Source organism: Trichoderma asperellum, chromosome 7 (genome assembly GCF_020647865.1).
Source record: "Trichoderma asperellum chromosome 7, complete sequence".
Taxonomy (NCBI): domain Eukaryota; kingdom Fungi; phylum Ascomycota; class Sordariomycetes; order Hypocreales; family Hypocreaceae; genus Trichoderma; species Trichoderma asperellum.
In genome coordinates, this window is record NC_089421.1 from 2,666,500 (window position 1) to 2,684,032 (window position 17,533).

General features: G+C 48.1%; 7 protein-coding genes across 7 annotated transcripts; 4 read left to right on the top strand and 3 right to left on the bottom strand.

Moving 5' to 3' along the window:
* Positions 1–286: 286 nt before the first annotated feature.
* TrAFT101_011590 (uncharacterized protein) lies at positions 287–3,276 on the bottom strand (the record flags this gene model as incomplete). The annotated part of the gene is made up of 2 exons (XM_024902051.2): positions 287–2,017; positions 2,080–3,276. 2 exons carry the CDS (start codon positions 3,274–3,276, stop codon positions 287–289), a joined length of 2,928 nt encoding a protein of 975 aa, XP_024757981.2.
* A 1,303-nt stretch (positions 3,277–4,579) lies between these two features.
* Positions 4,580–5,361, top strand: TrAFT101_011591 (uncharacterized protein). The gene has a single exon (XM_024905421.2). It carries the CDS (start codon positions 4,634–4,636, stop codon positions 5,246–5,248), a length of 615 nt encoding a protein of 204 aa, XP_024757980.1. The 5' UTR covers positions 4,580–4,633; the 3' UTR covers positions 5,249–5,361.
* Positions 5,285–8,284, bottom strand: TrAFT101_011592 (uncharacterized protein). The gene has a single exon (XM_024903557.2). The coding sequence runs from the start codon at positions 7,211–7,213 to the stop codon at positions 5,450–5,452; it is 1,764 nt and encodes a 587-aa protein (XP_024757979.2). The 5' UTR covers positions 7,214–8,284; the 3' UTR covers positions 5,285–5,449.
* Positions 7,129–8,746, top strand: TrAFT101_011593 (uncharacterized protein). The gene is made up of 3 exons (XM_024900853.2): positions 7,129–7,314; positions 7,487–8,321; positions 8,384–8,746. Exons 2-3 carry the CDS (start codon positions 7,901–7,903, stop codon positions 8,617–8,619), a joined length of 657 nt encoding a protein of 218 aa, XP_024757978.1. The 5' UTR covers positions 7,129–7,314; positions 7,487–7,900; the 3' UTR covers positions 8,620–8,746.
* On the bottom strand, positions 8,732–13,804 carry TrAFT101_011594 (uncharacterized protein). The gene is made up of 3 exons (XM_024900759.2): positions 12,579–13,804; positions 11,622–12,519; positions 8,732–11,563 (listed from the first exon to the last, which is right to left on the bottom strand). The coding sequence occupies exons 1-3, from the start codon at positions 13,355–13,357 to the stop codon at positions 9,005–9,007; spliced, it is 4,236 nt and encodes a 1,411-aa protein (XP_024757977.2). The 5' UTR covers positions 13,358–13,804; the 3' UTR covers positions 8,732–9,004.
* Positions 13,805–14,972: 1,168 nt separating this feature from the next.
* Positions 14,973–16,345, top strand: TrAFT101_011595 (uncharacterized protein; the record flags this gene model as incomplete). Its single annotated transcript, XM_024902720.2, has 4 exons — positions 14,973–15,017; positions 15,212–15,315; positions 15,392–16,187; positions 16,250–16,345. 4 exons carry the CDS (start codon positions 14,973–14,975, stop codon positions 16,343–16,345), a joined length of 1,041 nt encoding a protein of 346 aa, XP_024757976.2.
* A 128-nt stretch (positions 16,346–16,473) lies between these two features.
* On the top strand, positions 16,474–17,311 carry TrAFT101_011596 (uncharacterized protein; the record flags this gene model as incomplete). The annotated part of the gene is made up of 2 exons (XM_066129308.1): positions 16,474–17,003; positions 17,062–17,311. The coding sequence occupies 2 exons, from the start codon at positions 16,474–16,476 to the stop codon at positions 17,309–17,311; spliced, it is 780 nt and encodes a 259-aa protein (XP_065985440.1).
* Between the last annotated feature and the right edge of the window lie 222 nt (positions 17,312–17,533).

Consider the following 17,533-nt stretch of genomic DNA (forward strand, 5'->3'; position numbering starts at 1 on the left):
TTGGAGGCAAAGCCGTCTGGCTCCGCGCGGGAAAGAAGGGTCTGGGCGCCAGTGGGAGAAAGGCTCAGGGCGGCTCCCACTTCGATGCCGTAGTGCGCGCTAGACGTGATGGAGAACAAAGGGCTAGAATGTACTATGTTGAGGATGGCGACTCAAACTAGGGGTGAAGAGGAGGCTGAAATGAAACTAGTTGGGCCCTTTTGCATTTTGCAAAGAGGAAAAGGTATAGAAACTATGAGAATTAACATGATATTCAAAATTTGCTTGCTAAGCATCAATACATTGACTACAATTGCTCATCTGCCCCTTCACGGCTGGCAGGCGTTTTTGCTGTCAAAGATTCCAACAAAGACGGACCTTTTGAGCCGTTGACAAAGACTGCCACTTTGTCTCTGCCACTGCCGACGGCCTTGATTCGAGATCCGATATCCAATGGGCTTCCCTCACTGACAATAAAGTGACACTTTGCTTGATCCTCTGGCAGCTTGCTTCCAAGGATCTTGTGTATGTTTATACTTACAAGATCCAAGGCAGCTTTCTCACCTAGCCGTCCGTTGCCATTGTGGTAGGCTGTCCCGGCTTCGAATCCCAGATCGCGCACATACCAATCCTCAGGCAAGCCAATGGCGGCCGTGACGCCGGCATCAAGCAGGTAATCGATCGTCGTGCCATTTGAGAGTGGCGCGCCTGGAAGCGAGCGACGTTGGTCCCAGTTATTTGGATGCGCTTGAAGTGGAAGCAAGATGACTCCAACCTCAGCAGCGGCAAGCTCTGCTGCGACGAGATGAGATTCTGAACCGCCGAGAATGGCGAGTCTTATCTTGGACTTGATGACCTCTTCTACTTCTGACTTGATCCTCAACGCAGTGACAATGCCATCCGCATTATTTATAGTAAGAGCTAGGACTGTCTTTCCAGCGATAACCTTTTGCAAGTAGGCCGCTTCTGAGAAAGGATCCTCAGCTGGCTTATCGTTGGAAGCAACCGCGAGGAGCTTTCTTCTCAACAGGCCAAATACCTCGGAGTAGCTGCTAGAATAGCGGGAGTTGAGGTCAAGCGTGTAATGAACGGCAACATCGGCATCAAATACGGCACCTTTTTCGGCAACGGTCTTGGCCGCGGTGAGGAAGCCAACGCTGGTACCGTGGTGAGTCTTGCCACTTAGGAATTTTGGAGCAGAGATACCCTTGGTAACACCATATTTAGCGGCAACATTCAGCTTCTTGCTGTCTAATCGAAGGCCATCGATAGCACGAGTGAAGGCGACCGGATTTGGCCCATTGTCTGTCACCTCCTCTCCGTCGATATCATTCAATCCGATAGTGCCACCCACGCCAGTGAAAGAGTTGGTAAGATAACCATTCTTTAGGATGACTCGCCACTTCACCTTTTGGGCGGCCGCTTCATACTCGGGACTGCAGGGGCCAATGCAAGCGATTTTGCCCTTAGAGATAAAGACAGTCATAGGCTTGTCATTAGATTCGAAGATTTCATCATCGGACAAGAGAACCTTTTTAATGCCATAGAAGAGAACGTCTTGCATCTCTGTTGGCTCTTCGATGATGTAAGATAGCCCGGTATCGGGCACAATGGGGCTTGATTTGGGCTTTGAGAGCTCAACCGGGTTATCGAATTGTGCAGTGCCGTCGATCCAGACTTGGACGGGGGCAGCTCCAACGCTCAAGGGGTCGCTATCCCAAACCACGATATCGGCGTCAAATCCTGGCTTGACTTTTCCTAGCCGTTTCCCAAAACCAAGTAGCTCTGCAGGTGCGCTGGTAACGGCAGACAGAGCAGCGTGGTAGGGCAGGCCATAGTGATAGCCCTTTGCGGCTTCAAAGAGGACGTGCTGGGCGTTGAGGACAGGGTTGTCACTGACATATACAGTCGTGAGATTGGCATCGTAGAGATATTTGCCAGCATACTCGGACGCCACGTAGGCTTCGGCCTTGTAAAACATGTTATCAGCGAATAGGGCTGACGCAGGTGGTCGGCCTCCATATGTGCGCTTGAGGATCTATAAACAATAACGTGGGTTAGATTAGTCGCATTTGTGGTTGGATCATTGATAGAACCTACTTCAGTAGCCAGATACGTCTGGTGAGCGTGATGGAAAGCCCGAACTGAAAACTTGAATTCGTTGGTATGGTCCACCATTGCCTCAAGATCCGTGATAGTGTAACAGTGAGTGTTGATATGGACCTGGCCGCGAAGGGCTGCAGTAAGAGATTCCCAGTATAGCTCTTGTGGCAAATACTCGTCCATATTTTCCACGCCAATAGCATCGGCCTTGTTGCACCAGTCATCCTGGCGCTGGATCAAAGCTCTAGCTTGCTCGAAAGCGTGTCTGAAGTCGAAACTTTCGCCCATGCGGCTGAATGGTCTTCTGTCGATGCCTCCATGGACCCTCTTGGCGTTCTCTCCGCATGCCATCTTCATAAATCGCCAGTTGCGATCGGGGTCTGCGAGCATGTCTTGCGCGCTGATTTCTTTGCGGCCGTTTCTGGGGCCAACGGCGTGCTTGATAGTGTAAGCCTCGCCGCCCATGTTGTTACCGGATCCAGGAAGGACGAGGGAGGTGGTGACACCGCCTGACTTGATGACTTCAATCTGGTGATCCAATGGGTTAATAGCATCAATGGATCGTGCCCATGGAGTGATGTTATCGGAGAGCTCATTGACGTCAGCGTCGCCTTGAAGATATGGCAGAGAGTCGACACCAGCATGGCTGTGCATGTCGATGATGCCGGCGGTTAGCTGACGTCCCGCGGCATCGAAGATCTGGGTGTCTTCTGGCAGTGAGCGAGACGAGATGTGAGATTCAACTCGCTTGATGAGGCCATGCTCGAGCAAAACGTCGCCTTGGACCCATTCCCAGCCCTTGCCCGCTCTGGCATCAGCCTCGCTTGTGCCCTCAACAGGCTCGCCAATCCAAACAACAGCGTTCTTGATAAGCGTAGGCTTGCTGCCTTCGATCCACCTGGCATTTTTCTCTCGTCCCAGTCCTATTGGGTCCTGGGGCTTGTGTCGGAGCTTTTGACAAGTCTGTAAGTCATCGTTGAGCTTGTCCAGCGACAGCAGAGGCGCTTTCGTATCCTCTCGCCACACCTGCTTCCACTGCCCTGCCACCAACAAAGTCAAAGCAGTCGCAGCGAAGAACTTCAAGACACGGGATCGGCGCAAACCAGCTCGCCGACCGCGATAAGGCGCAGCTCCAGAGGCTGGAGGTGGGAGGCCAGAGGCGCTGTAGGGAGGCAGGCTGGCTTTTTCGTCCATCGTGAGGCCTCGCATCGCGACAGACGAAATACACAATGTCGTCACGCGAGAAGGGGCACGCGAGGGAGAATGGAAACGAGAAGTAGGGAGTTTTGCAGCTACATGTACTTTCGAAGCAACATCGTTCGTGGCACTACTACGGAGTACGTAGTAATAAGTGCCCCGTCCACGTTACGGATGTGGATGCCGAAAGATAAGAAGACTCTCGCAGCTAAGAGCGGCTGCTGTACCCCAAGCAGCTTTGTGCAGCAATGAGCGCTGGAGGGGACCAGTTCGCACCTATCAGACCCGCCGTAGGAGCGCCAAAAGTTCCAATCTGCAGGGCAATCTGCAGGGGAGCTTGCGGGGTAGCAGCCGCCAAGACACAGCGCTACGGCCCTTGAAACTTGAAATGGCCGGTGCCGCGATCAGACGGGAGGCAATTTAACCAATTGTGGCGATGCCATCATTTTCGTCATTCATGGCACACGCGCTTGACAAGGCCGATCTCTGTGGTCCACATGTATCAGGTAGACAGATGCATTATATCTCGCTATTTCAACAGTTGGAGAGGCTGGAGGGTGAGCTGTCAACGGGGCATATATGAGATGCCAATATTTTCAAGATGCATGTCTGCGCAAGCTCTCATCTCCATCGTGGGAGTTGGCGGACGTAGCTGGCCATTTCTCGGCTTTGGTCAATGAAACTTCATTGCTTGACTTTGATCGCCTCTGCTTCCGATTTGTCGATTTCTATGGCCATACATGCTTGTCCCCCACGTCCTTGAAATGTGTTTAGAATATATTTGCTGTTAGCGGAGTTTACATATACTACTACCTAGTATGCGAGATAGGCACCCGATCATATATACCTATGAAGACAAGAGAGGGTGAAAGAGGTTTGCAGTTTGATTTCTTTGTTATTGAATACTCTGGTGTGATGAATGAGTCTTTTCCTATCTTCTGCCATGACTGGAATTCATCACGACTCGTCAGTCCAAATGTTATGTGGCTTCTCCGTCGAGAGCTCTTATGTGGTCTAGTGGAGCGACGGCATAGGGTTATGTGAGACAATAACCAATAGGTAACAGCAAAGCTCTTGAGATAAAGTGTAAAACACTTTAGATCTAAGATTTAAGTTTAACTATAAGAATTAGACCGAGTTGAGCTCTTCGGAATACTCGGCCGAACTAGAACAGTGACTGTAGTGTCTTTAACTGATGACTTGGTCTTTAAATCTGACTGGTATCCACCAAGTGGCATATATAAGAGAGGTGAGGAATGTCTTCAAACTTAGAAAAGAGTAAATGGATATACAGAATAACTGAAGCTTATTGAAACAGTTCAAATTACTCTGAGCTGAGGCTCGTCTCTTGAAAATGAACATAAACGATAAGGTGGTTGCGGAACTCGTACAGACGTGTATCAGTGTTTCACTCAATCAGTACAAAGACGTATACAACAAACAAATTCATCCCATCTTGATGGCTCAGCCTGGCATGATTGCAGCCATGGCCGGTGTAATCACTTCGGTGAGTGGCCAAGACTCAACACAGAAAGAGGACGGCGCTACTGTACTTTCACTGGTCATTTGGGAAAATGTGCATTCGCACATTGATTTTGTTACGGGCCCAGCAGCAGGTCCCTTTTTTGATGCGGCGTTGCCATTAATGCGCGAAACACCGTCTGTTGAGCATTATGAGGTGGATGGCCTGCAGCCGGCCGCTTTCAACAGCATCTATGCTCAGATTTTAAAAGCTTCTTCTGCCAGCGACAAAGAATTTCTAGCAAGTATATTTAAGAGGCACGCAACTATCGAAGGATCAGAAATGGCACTATTTAGCGATTGCACGGAGGATTCGTCAAAGAAGGCTTTGATACTATTTGGCAACTCCGAGCAATTTGAAGCTGCAGGGGACATCATGGATAGAGGGACGAGAATCGAGCGATATAATATTGAGTGGCATTCAAGAGGAACAAAAAGTTATCATTAAGTATATAGACCTTCCGAAAAGCATTGCAGAGTATGGCTTGAATCATGATTATCCTAAATTTTCTTATTCCACCAGCCTATTGAACTATATATCATGCGTTTCTGATAAAAGAGTCAACCCTTAAATCTAACACTATAAACATTATAAGAAGGATCTTTTCTCGCTTCAACGTCAAAGTTCTATATACATTGTAATAACGATCTACTTAATGAATTCGGGGATTCCTTTATCGTAGCTGCCGCTACAAGCAGCAGTGACGCATCTTTCTAAGCTGCCAAAATAAAATTTCTTCCCCGTGAGACCTGGCCCGTAATGAGCATATTTCGCAGAGTTGGTCATGATGGTTTTTGCATATGTTGGAATCAGAGGCTCATCAATCATACACCAACACGTATCGGTAATAAACTGAACTCCGAACCGTTCTAATTCTTCGACCAGGCCTGCCTGACTTGCTAATCCATGGGTTGCTCGTCCACAAGTCACCATCATCGAAACTCGATCATTTTTTTTCCGCCCTCGACAAATGTTTGCTAGCTTTCTCATTTCAGCAATAGAAAAATGCGGGTTTCCAAGTGAGATGAGGTCAACAGGCGAGTCATCCTGTGCGCTGTTGAGCGTTCTCCAGCTTGTCTCAAGATGCCTTAGATCAAGGCTAATCGACTCTATGCTATCTCTCTCGCCTATCGCATCTTGTAACGTGGCGGCTTCTGGGGTTATACCAACGATGTGAAACATTGGAGCGCTTGCCATGGTGGCAAATGCCGCTCCGAATGCTTTGAGGTCGTCTGTCGACGGACGTGCCGTATCAAGCCCTGTGATGACAGGTATCCGATTCCCCGCTAAGCCACCAATCTGATATCCAAGCAGAGGGTAAAACGAGTCATCAATATCTTCTTTCTGAAGAGCAGGCAACTCCACGCAAAGTGAAGCCAGTCTATTACGCTTCAAATGTAGCCCTCCGTGCGGAGCACGCCCTGTTAAAGCAATGCATATATCCAGAAAATCGGGATACTTCATAGTCCTCGCTCCAAGTACACTATTCGCATACACAACTGCATTCGATTCAGCCCAGGCTACTTGATCGCCTTTCTTTGGCGCACTCGAAAGTAAATAGGGAGCGCAGGTAAAGGTTGGACTGCCTCCCATGTCGGTATACGCTGTGGCTAGCTTCTCTGCCGCCTCGCCAAATGTGGATGTAACACCTTGAGAGCGCCAGCGCTTTTGATCCACGGATATAGAGTTAAGAGACGTGGGAACCAAGACCTTGCCTCCCCAGTCACGTAATCTTTCTGCAAAATTGAGTGATCCGGGCCCGGTGTAAACACAGCCATCTATGTGGACTTGTGTAACGTGTATTAGCTTATTGGCTCCTTCTATAGCAGCCATGCGTAGTATGATACGCATAGCAGCCTGAGCTGCTCGACCATGTAGGCCCTCTAGAAATTCTTTGTCTTCATTAGACAACTCGACATGGCGACTTAAACTTGTACCCAGGGGGTTTTCAATAACCAATTCGAAATTTTTTGGTACACCCTTATGTTGCGCCTTTGAAACTGTATTTCCATTTATGGATACGTAAGTAGCACTTTGTAGATCTTGAAATTCGTCCGTCCCAAGAATCACTATTGGGATAGACTTATTAAATATTTCTTCCGCAACCACGACTCCAAGGGTGAGAATATCTTCCTTTCTTGAGAATATCAGGCCTTTCGGGCCCCTGCCGTTAAGTAAAAGTTCCAATAAGACCCCACTTCCAGAGCAAGACCCGCGACCGCTGGGAATAGCGAGAATTGCATCTTGGATGTATTTGCCACTTAACGGGTGATGGCGATCTATAACTTCGCTTGTTTGCGGATCAATACCTCCCCAAAAGCTCAATTCGACGTTGCTTGCGACAAGTGGACCTGAAGCCTTTCCTTGTACGTATGCAATCCCGTGATATGCGATTTGGCCTTTGAGCTGCATTTTTATTTTATCAGAAGTATCTTCGTTCCAGTCCGAGTTCAATATAGGGCCATTTGTTGAGGAGAGCACCTCAATATGGGTAGCCGATAGGCCAAAATAATGTATGCCGATCCAGGCTCAAAAAATGTTTTCCAATCACTAGTTGAAGGCCATATAGGCACTTGGCTTAGCAGCTATTGTTTTCTCAGCTCTAACCTCGGAGTAAGCGCCGTATAAGGAAATAGACTAGAAGCTCATATGCGCTGATACTCTGGTAGTTTACTAGAAAAATAGAAGTGTCGAGGAAAGCAAGAAATATCCAATCAGGGTATAGTCTTGAAAGCTCTGTGGCGAGGTTTGTCGGTCGAATTTTCAAGCAAAGTGCAGGTTGAGCAAGTTTGCCGACAAGCTAGATTCCCCTCATCATTGGCCCACTCCGGTTTAATATACGTGTCGGCGAACTATTGACATTTTGGCCCCCTCCCCCGTATTCCGTGTATGCCAAATGGCAAGACATCGCGCGAGATTCGGTAATGAGGAATTGAAAGTCCCATTCATTCACTAGGCATTTTTGGAGCTAATAATAGCATAAGAAAATATTGAAATATGTCGATCGTCCCCCGCTGGTAGGAACTCCCGGAATTCATCGAAGGATCACAGCCTTTCCCTCAACCAAGTCCATCCCTGTTTACAGGTATAGAAGTAGAAATGGAAATTCAGATAAGAAACGCAACAGAAAAGGACTTGCCTGCCGTGGCGCAGCTTGCTGGCGTCGCATTCCACCCAACAACCGATTGGATCACTCGCCAAGTCTTCCCTCTGCATCTCCAGCCCAAAAATATTCCCGATGGCGAGGCATATCTACCGTGGCGTCAGTTAAGAAAGACAGTCAGCTACAATACGTCAAATAGCGCCGTTATAGTGGCCATCGATACCACCCTGGACAACCAAATCGTTGGCTTCGCTGTGTGGGATCAGCCAATTGAAGATGAGCAGCTCCCAGCTGCGCCAGCAGAACCAGAGCTGCCTCCAGCTGTGTCGGATGTGAAAATCTATGAGGAGCTCCAAGCAATTTTGAAAGAGGACCATAGAGCCAGTTTTGGAGATAGAGAACTGAAAGATGTGTGGCGTTTGTCTCCCCTTCCTATATTTACATCTCTGATGCCTCAGTTAACCGATAATAACCATTAGATCTCGACATGATTGGGGTTGACCCACTCCACCAGCGGAGGGGAATAGGCAAAGGGCTCCTAACATGGGGCATGCGACAGGCTACGAAAGCTGGCAGGGATTGCTACCTGATGGCAACACCACAAGGGCGACCGCTCTATGAAGCTTTTGGTTTTGAGATTGTACGGCCATTAAATATGTTTGGAGTAATGCATCACTCGATGATATATCGAGTCAATAAAGAAGCAATTTTATGAGGGCATGAATGAGTGTATAAGAGAGGCAAAAATCACATATGGAATTTACTGTTGATCCCTTATGAAACATCATGACTATGAAAATAGAAAAAAGGTTTATAAAGAAGATATTTCGGATATTAATAAGATTGACACTTATTCTATATATTATTATCTATCTATCGCAACATTCATTCGTAAGAAAACGTCGTGCGCATCCTTGCCATGCCTAATAAGTGCGTCTAAAAATTGCTTTGTTAAGGATCTATCCTAAAATTAATACCATCTAACCGGATCTTCCAATCTATTAAAATATTGTGACACATTGCAAAATGAGATTCTTAAAAGAAAATTCGCTAGAGTAGAGATATGCATGGCTCTTTCGGTTCCTTTTTCTTCTTTGCGCCTACTCAGCCTTCTTGGACATCTTTGTTCGGAGCTTCATCAGCAGGTACACCAAAGAGTACGAGCTAAGCACCATCAGCACCACGATACCAGCATCTCGCCAGCCGTAGTAGTATTCCTTCAGGTTCAAAGTTCGAAGATAGTCTTGACCCTTGGAGTATGAGCACACTTGGCAGTTGGACGTGGCACTGGGGTTAATGAGATCTGCCACAGCGCCCGGGCCTGCTGCTAGGTATTCCTTAAGATAGTCTCCACAAGTTGTACCGTTTGGAGGATTGAAAGTGGCAAATTCATGCTCGGAACACTTGATATCTGCTCCCCACAGGTTAAAAACCAACATGCTTCCCATGAGATAGTTGAAAGGATTGAGGTAGTACATCCAGTATCTCCAGAACTCCTGAATCTGTGCGTAAGGCACCAAAACACCGCAGAAGGACACGAGAGTTCCAAGGACCACAGGATTCGCCAAGACAGCAAAGACTTCGTTGGGCGCGTACGCAGCAATGAACTGACCCATACCAGTGTAGAGGAACTCATAACAGAGCATCACAAAGAAGGTTGCTCCGGCGCGATGAGAGTCGGAGGGGAAGCCCACAGTATAATACCAGCACACAAAGTAGAGCACGGCGCAGATGATGAGGTAGGGGATTTCTGAAACAATAAGCGCAGTGACAAAAGCAATCCATGAGTACATCTTGGACTTCTTCTCGCGCGTTTCGAAGATATCTCGGCGGTGGATGAAGAGAGGCTGCAGCTGGGCAAGTACACCTGGCGCGACGAAAATGAAGTTGAAGATTGTGAAAAGCTTCAACTGCAAATCGCCAATGGAATCCTTGATCATCCAGAAAGAGAAACCGTTGAAAAGAGCCGAGAAGATGTGCAGCGCGAATTTGTTGTTGACGTAGTCGGCGTTGCGATACAAGCTGACATTCATGCGTTGGGTAACGAGCTTGGTCTGCTCCCACAGGGATGTAGCAAATTCATTGCCGTCATCTACAGTGCCAGGAGGTTTTGATGCAGCCTCGTCAATGATTCTATCAAGCTCCTTGGTCATGTTGGCATATTCCGGAGATGCGAGCCAGACCTCGTTCCAATCCTTGCCCTGAGAAAGCTGTCCCGAAACAACATCAATCATGTGCTCCGCAGGGTTGACCTCTGTTGGGCACGCAGCATCGTAACGGGCGAAATATTCCTTAACCACATTGGCCTGATCACCAATTTCTCCAAAATAGACAGTCTTGCCACCTTTGGCAAGCAGCAGAAGCGTGTCGAATTGAGCGAATAGCTGGGCAGAAGGCTGGTGGATTGTGACCAAGACGGCTTGACCAACGGCGGCGAGTTTTCGTAGGAAGCGGACAGTGTGGTAGGCAGACTGGCCATCCAGACCAGAAGTAGGCTCGTCGAGGAAGATTAAGATACTAGGCTTAGAGACAAGTTCAACACCAATTGTGACACGTTTGCGCTGTTCAACGCTCAATCCTGCGCCTACTTCACCAATTAAAGTGTCGGCAATGTCGTGAAGTTCCAGGAGATCGATAATGGTGTTAACATAAGCCAACTTCTCCTCACGTGGCGTGTCACGGCTCTGTCGAAGCAGGGCGGAGAACTCTAACGCCTCTCGAACAGTAGCGTAAGCCTCGTGCACATCGAGTTGTTCGCAGTAACCAGCAGATCGTTGGAAAGAGACGGGAAGTGGTCGGCCATCAACCAAGATAGAGCCACGAATAGTGCCCTCGGTCTTTCGCTGAGCAAGGACATCAAGCAAAGTGGTCTTTCCAGCACCGGAAGAGCCCATCAAAGCAGTCAAGTTTCCAGGCTTTACCCATCCTTGAACATTATCCAGCAACAGACGGTCGCCTGAGGGTGTCTTGACAGTGTAGCAGAGATTCTTCCAAGTGAAAACTGAGGAGTTCCGAACAAGATTGCCCTGGACAGCCGTGGTATCATCAGTCGAGTTATTATCGGACTGCGCATTAACAGTAGCGTCATCTTTTTCTGAAATCTGACCTGATTCTGAGACCTGGCCCTCTTCGTCGACCTGACGAACTGCATTGACGAGCTTGGATTGTTCTCGGGGAATGAGCAAGCTGGGCCCGTTCTCTGACGACAGCTTCCACTTTGTGGTGAAGAAAATTGTGATGGCCACAAACAGAGCCCACCATGCCCAAATAATGCCAAAATTCCTCCATACATGCGAATGGCTGTATGAAAGTGATGCAAGGTACAAGTCACCATCGACATAAGTCTGTCCCGGAACTGCGCCACCCACACCAGCACAAGATTGAGCACCTGCATCGGTGAAACCTGGGCCGTTGGGAACGAGATTAGGGCCGACACAAGGGATGATCTTGCCGTGGAACTCGTTCGAGAGAATGGCATCAAAACCATAAGCCATTGGATCGATCCAGAAGAGCCAGACAAACCAGGGGTGCATCCGTGGCTTCTGAATCATGTAGCCGTTATACATGATAGTGGCAGCAATGATGAGACCTGAAACTTTGGATGCGCCATCAAATGTGCTGAAAGCTGCACCGATAGCTCTGAAAAGGGCAGTCATACACTTCACAAATAGATTAGCTTCAAGGTCGGTTATCGATATATATGAGGCAGACACTTACAAAGGTGGTAGCTACAACAATGATCCAGAAGGTAAAGAAGTGACCCGCAGACATTGTCAAACCAACCATGAAATACAGAATTAGGGAGAAACCAGAGACTTGTACCAAGATGACGGGAATATCAGCGGCGATCTGAGCAATGCAGAATGCCGCGGGATGGAAGTACGCAAATGACTTGTGCTTAATCAGAACAGGGCGGCCCATGAATGACTCAGTGACTTCGGACATGGAGAGCAGTGCATTGAAAAGCAAGGCAAAGAAACAAGCTCCAGACTTCACAAACAATCCTGCAGTCGTGTTCGGAGCATTATAGAAAAGCGAACCGGCGATGAGTGCTTGAACAATGGTAGAGAACTGCTTGATGAAGAAAGTTGCCTTGTCACCCCAGATGATCTGATATTGTCGCTTGATACATGTTCGCACTTGAGTCCAAAAGCTCACTGTGAATGAGCTCGATGCTGGTAGTCCCTTGTCTTTTTCATTGGCGACGCCCTCTTGGAACAATTTGGTCTTGGTCTGAGCCTCCTCCGTTGTCGGATAGATGTATTCAGCTCGCGCTTGGTCATGAATAGCAGTCTTTTCGTATTCGTTGCGGATTGCTCCTGCAGTTCGGGGGAATTTGAACTTCATCTCGTCTCGGATTTTTCTCTCGGTCGGAACGGTCACACCGGTGAGGAAGTCAGCCACATTGGCTCCATCGTCGCAGATGAAGCCCAAGTTCTCCATGAATGGCCGAGCCTCGCGCATGGGGCCATAGTAGATTTCTTTGCCCTCGTCTAGTACGAGAACTTTATCGAAGAGGTTATAAATACCGTTGCCGGCTTGGTATAAAGTAACGATGGAAGCTAAGCCGAGGACATCGGTCATGGCTCGAACAGCCTTTGCCCATTCCAGAGCACTATAATATGAACAAATTAGATTTAGAAACAACTTGTAGAGAAGAGAGTTGGCACTTACGTGCTGGCATCAAGGCCACGCGTTGAGTTATCCCAGCAGAAAACGCTGCCCTTGGACGCAAGGCATTCGATGATGGACACTCGCTTTCGTTCTCCACCAGAGACACCTCGGACGAAGGCGTTACCGACTTTGGTATCTTCGGTGTGTTCAATGCCCATAGACTTGAGCAGGAACTTTCGAGTTTCCAGTCGGATTTCTTCCTGGCTTGTAACGCCGTTGGGTAGGTTGTATGGGACCTTTAATCGTGTTGCAAAGTCCATAGTCTGCCCCACAGTCAGAGATGGGAAGAAGATTTCCTCTTCAGTATTCATAATAATCTGGCCTCGGTAGCGTTTTGCCTCTTCAGCCTTCATGGAGCCAAAGGAGACGTCGCCGGAGATCTGAGCATATCCATTCCGTCTGTTGGACAGCATGTTGAGCAGTGTGGTACATCCTGACCCTGGTCGACCCAACACAAGGAGCATCTCTCCAGGCTTGACACATCCATGAGCATTATCGAGGATTTTTCTCAAAGGTGGCTTTTGTCGAGATTCCTTTACCAGCTTTGGGATGTTGAACTGGGAGACGACGTTTTCGTGGATGGCTGCATCGGCACGGACAGCCTCAACAGTGAGATTCTGGAATGTGACTCCGAGCTCTCGGGCTTGGAAACCAGAAGCTTTGTCGCGCTCATTAATGGCAACAATTTCTGGTTTCATAAACCAGCCATTATCGACAGCATCTTTTTCACCCATAGAGGCGTTAAGGTCTGTGAGCGTCTCGCCGTATGTGGACTCCATTATGCTGCTATGTCCGTGTCAGTGGCTAAGAGACCACTAACTGGAGGACTAAAGCAAGGTGTGGAGAAAGGAGCTTAGGGGTTATTCTTGATAGGAACTCTACAGAGGAAGAAAAGAGAGAGGGAGATTCTTTTGATAGCGAAAATTGTCATTTTTAACAACTGGCAGGCCTCGGCCACAGCCCACATTTGATTATCTAGATACAGAAATAAATCAAATTGGTGGATCCTCGGTACTGGCAAGAAGGCCGAGTCGGGGCCCCGGGCTCGTGCCTATCGTAAACCCAGAGCCATTATGGAGCTTAAAAGCAGGATGAAAATCATTGTGACTCAGCTAATGGGGCTGCAGGATTCTGGATAACGTCTAATATGCAAGGCAAACGTCTGTGTTTGCGCGGCCAGAGAGATGGAGATGGGACCGCCTCTTCCGTGGTGGCCTCGCACTCGGATAGCGGCTCCACGAGCTTAAAATTTCCCCTGGGCGGGCGGCTCCACGACGGGGACTTGTCAGAGCAAAGAACTTGCTTGTTCTTCCGCTTAGTCAGGCAGACGGAGCTCTCAAAAGACAGGCGAAAAGTTCTTAGCTCACGTTTGGGTGCCCAGACGCCGAGTTGGCGGCGGTTATCCAACCCGTGAAACTGGAACTTGGCTTGTGACACTAGTAGTTCCTCCATTGCAGATGGACGCTCGAAATTTTCACTTTTCCCTATCTGGGGTCACCGGATATTACCTTAGCTGACGATTAACGATGCAGATGTGTCTATTGTCTGGCACATCCTCAGGGGTGTAATGCAACGGCTGCACAACTGCCGATGACATATAGTATGTCGACTAAATACCCAACCACGCTGCCATCTCTTCACCACCCTGTGACGCAGTGTTTTCGATACATGCACATGTGCGATGTTTGTTAATAGTATCTACATGTACACTGTCAAACTCTATCCACGAATTGTAGTTCCGTATATAAAACATGTCATTTCTCTAGTTCAGAATACAATACTCCACCTTCTTAGCAGCCGTTGACTAAGCGGAACAAATCTCGCTCAACATTCTCCAGGCCTCCTTTTAACTTTGTGAGCTTTGTCGTTATCGCTGCAGCACATGACAAAATCGCGGCGTCTCGGGAGAACGTTGGAGGCTTCTGCCGTGGTCCGTATTGCAAATCAACTCCGATCCGGATTACCATAGCCTTAGCGGATCATTCCTCATCAAATGCCTGTCGTCCAATACTTCAGGCGCAGCGCCCCCTTCTTCTTCCCAGCTTCTGATAACAGCCTGACCGCAGCGTCTGACGCCATCCGTCAACTCGTCAACTCAGCTTTACTCCCTGCGGCTAAACCATGGTTCCTACCCGCTTTTATTTCTCAGCAGAGCTCTAAAGGCGCCCGTTCGGACAGGGCTGCTTGAGCGAAACTTCCGCTTACTCAGCCAATTCGGCTTGAGCTCAGGCTGCTTCGGATATCGACGAGCGGCGAAAGCCAATCCATGACGAGGCCAAAGGCCGAGCCCTGACAGCTATCTACCACCTTTCTACTTGGAAACTTCCGAGAAATATTTCCTCTCTCATGGATAGTGTTAGAAATCCGCCCAGCACAGACGGGACCCAGCACACGATGGCCGCGCAACGACGGGCTTGCGACGCCTGCTATAAGCGTAAGGTATTTTGATAATCCCCGTCCATTGTCTGGGTATTATCCAGCTGCCGTTCGCATGTATTCAATGACATGTTTCTGCATAAGCGGAACATTTGTTTGAATTCCTCTTCATGTTCTCTGCCCTACAAGCACACATCATGTTGTACGCATCTGCCAAATGTACCTGCACTTACACGTGGCGATGGATGCTTGTGTAGATTCAATGTGATCGATCTGATCCAGATGAGCAATGCAACTGGTGTCTACATCATGGTCTCCACTGTACTATTAACCGAATCAGAGGCAGGAAGAAGAAGACAAAGTAAGTACCCTACCAACCTGCCGCCTTTGTGTGGTGGTGTGTTTTACCATGTCCGCTGACAAAGACTGTGGGAAAGGAGCTCAAGGGAAAGCATTGTTAAGCGCCTGGAGCGAATAGAAGAGGGCATTGCTAGGGCTAAAGCTCTGAAACAGAACACTCAGACAGCCTCGCCTGTTTCAACGGCTTCGCCTGATGGCTCCAGTGCCCAACAAGGGAAAAACACACCCGGCAGTGTGCCCGGCAGTGCACCCATCATTCGCGCGCTTAGTCGCTCTAGTGAGGGTTCACAGGTTTGCTCTAGGCAGTTAGGTGCTTCTCCGCTTGGACAAATATGGATGTCGGGCCAGAAGTTTGCTGCTACTTGCGACCAGAATGGCATTCCCCGTTTTACTCCTCTTGGCGAACAGTACATATACGCGCAGACAGGGCAATGGCCTCATTTCCACAATGAGAGCACCTTTTCTTTTGAATCCACCGGCCAGGCCTCCTCGGGTGCTTTAACTCAACACTCCCCTAGGGGCCAGGCCAAACAAGCACCAGCCGATCAACTTCCAGAAAAATGGGTCACCAACACGTTGTTCAATCTTTATTTGCAGTCTGAATTTCGCCTCGCTTTCCCCTTTGTCGATCGTGAGCTATTCGAGGATACAATACGACAAGCCTATGACTCGCCAGATACGAACCCGACAATTGAGGAAATCAGCAGTAAAGCATGTGTATTTGCTTTCTTGTCTGTCTCTAGTCATCATTTTGCCACCATGAGCGTCTCAAATCATGTCGATAGTGATGCTTGTGCGAAGCAAGCACAGATTTTAATTGCTGACTTCATTGAAGATGCCAGTCTCACGACTTTACAAGTGATGATACTATTGGTATGTCATGATCAAGAGTATATCATATTTTTTACCCCGTTCCTAACGCCTTTACTTTATAGCTCATGAATGAGGCGCTCTGCGGCCGCCTACAAGCATCATCCATGTACCACGCAATTGCGTGCCGTACCGTCTTTGCCTTGGGGGACATACTCTAATCAGTGATCCACCTGAGGATCGTAATCTTACGGTTCAAGAGCTCGAAGAGCGTCAAATCCGGCTTTTATTCTGGCTGTGCTACCTTTTTGACAAAGACATAGCTTTGAGAAGTGGCCAGCCTCCTATCATGAGCGACGAGTTTTGCGATCTCACCCTCCCTAAAAACTACTTGAAGAATCGCTTCTCAAGTCATGATCTCACAGGCCCAGAAAGTGCCAGAAAGCCGTTCTTACCTAATGACCTTCGGTTAAGTATACTGAAAGCAAAGGCTGTCAGGGCACTCTACTCTGTTGGCTCTCTGCGCAAATCCGATGCCGAACTTCTTCATACTATTCGAGAGCTTGATGAAGAATTGGAAAACTGGCGTACTTCAATACCGGCAGAGTACGCGCCGGCGCTCAGTATTCGCAAAGATGTCAAATTTGGCAATTTCAGCCAGTTGACGAGCATGCTTCATATTGAGCTACATTTGGACTACCACTACCTCTTGAACATTATCCACTGCGCTAGCGGTAGATGTGTGGTAGACTGGAATGAATCTGGCCAGGAAATGATCTTTGGGTTGCAGTCCAGTCTTGATATCTCTGTTGAAGCTAGTCGATCGACTCTCATTTATCTCAGTGAAGCTGCACCTCGGCTGGCTGGTGAAGCATTCTGGTGAGAACATAACATCTTGGTAATATATCTATTGAGTTTTAATACTAATATGCAATAGGGTCTTTATCTTTTACCCTGTTTCAGCGCTTCTTAGTATCTTTTTTAATATCCTACGAAATCCTCGGCACGAATACGCAACTCATGATGTGGAGCTACTCAAATTGGCGACAAAGGTTATCAGAAGTATGCCTATACTTAAAGTTACGACCCACGAGGTCGAATATTTACGCAAAATGGACGCCTTTATTGAGGAGCTGGGTCGACTCAGCCAAGCAGCAATCACAAAGGCACAAAATGAAAATGCTTAAGCGGAGTGGTGAATCTTTGGCACAACTAGGCGTTAGGCACTTGTACTATTATTTGGTTCTACTCTGTTCAATTTAACAGATTTATAGCGAAGGGTGCTGATTAGATATAGAAACTGGCTTCTCTTGAGATTAGTAAGAATTTGAAATTCGCGATCATAATAATGAAGATAATGAGAACGATGGCAATCTAGACAAGAAAATAGAATCGATGCAACCTGTTCT

Bases quoted from the DNA above. Each gene is read 5' to 3' on its own strand.
- TrAFT101_011591 (XM_024905421.2), top strand. From the start codon at position 4,634: ATGAACATAAACGATAAGGTGGTTGCGGAACTCGTACAGACGTGTATC.
- TrAFT101_011592 (XM_024903557.2), bottom strand. From the start codon at position 7,213: ATGCAGCTCAAAGGCCAAATCGCATATCACGGGATTGCATACGTACAA.
- TrAFT101_011593 (XM_024900853.2), top strand. From the start codon at position 7,901: ATGGAAATTCAGATAAGAAACGCAACAGAAAAGGACTTGCCTGCCGTG. The intron at 8,322-8,383 runs GTTTGTCTCCCC...AATAACCATTAG, and splicing joins AGAACTGAAAGATGTGTGGC to ATCTCGACATGATTGGGGTT.
- TrAFT101_011594 (XM_024900759.2), bottom strand. From the start codon at position 13,357: ATGGAGTCCACATACGGCGAGACGCTCACAGACCTTAACGCCTCTATG. The intron at 12,520-12,578 runs GTAAGTGCCAAC...TTCATATTATAG, and splicing joins CGTGGCCTTGATGCCAGCAC to TGCTCTGGAATGGGCAAAGG. The intron at 11,564-11,621 runs GTAAGTGTCTGC...CTATTTGTGAAG, and splicing joins TTGTTGTAGCTACCACCTTT to TGTATGACTGCCCTTTTCAG.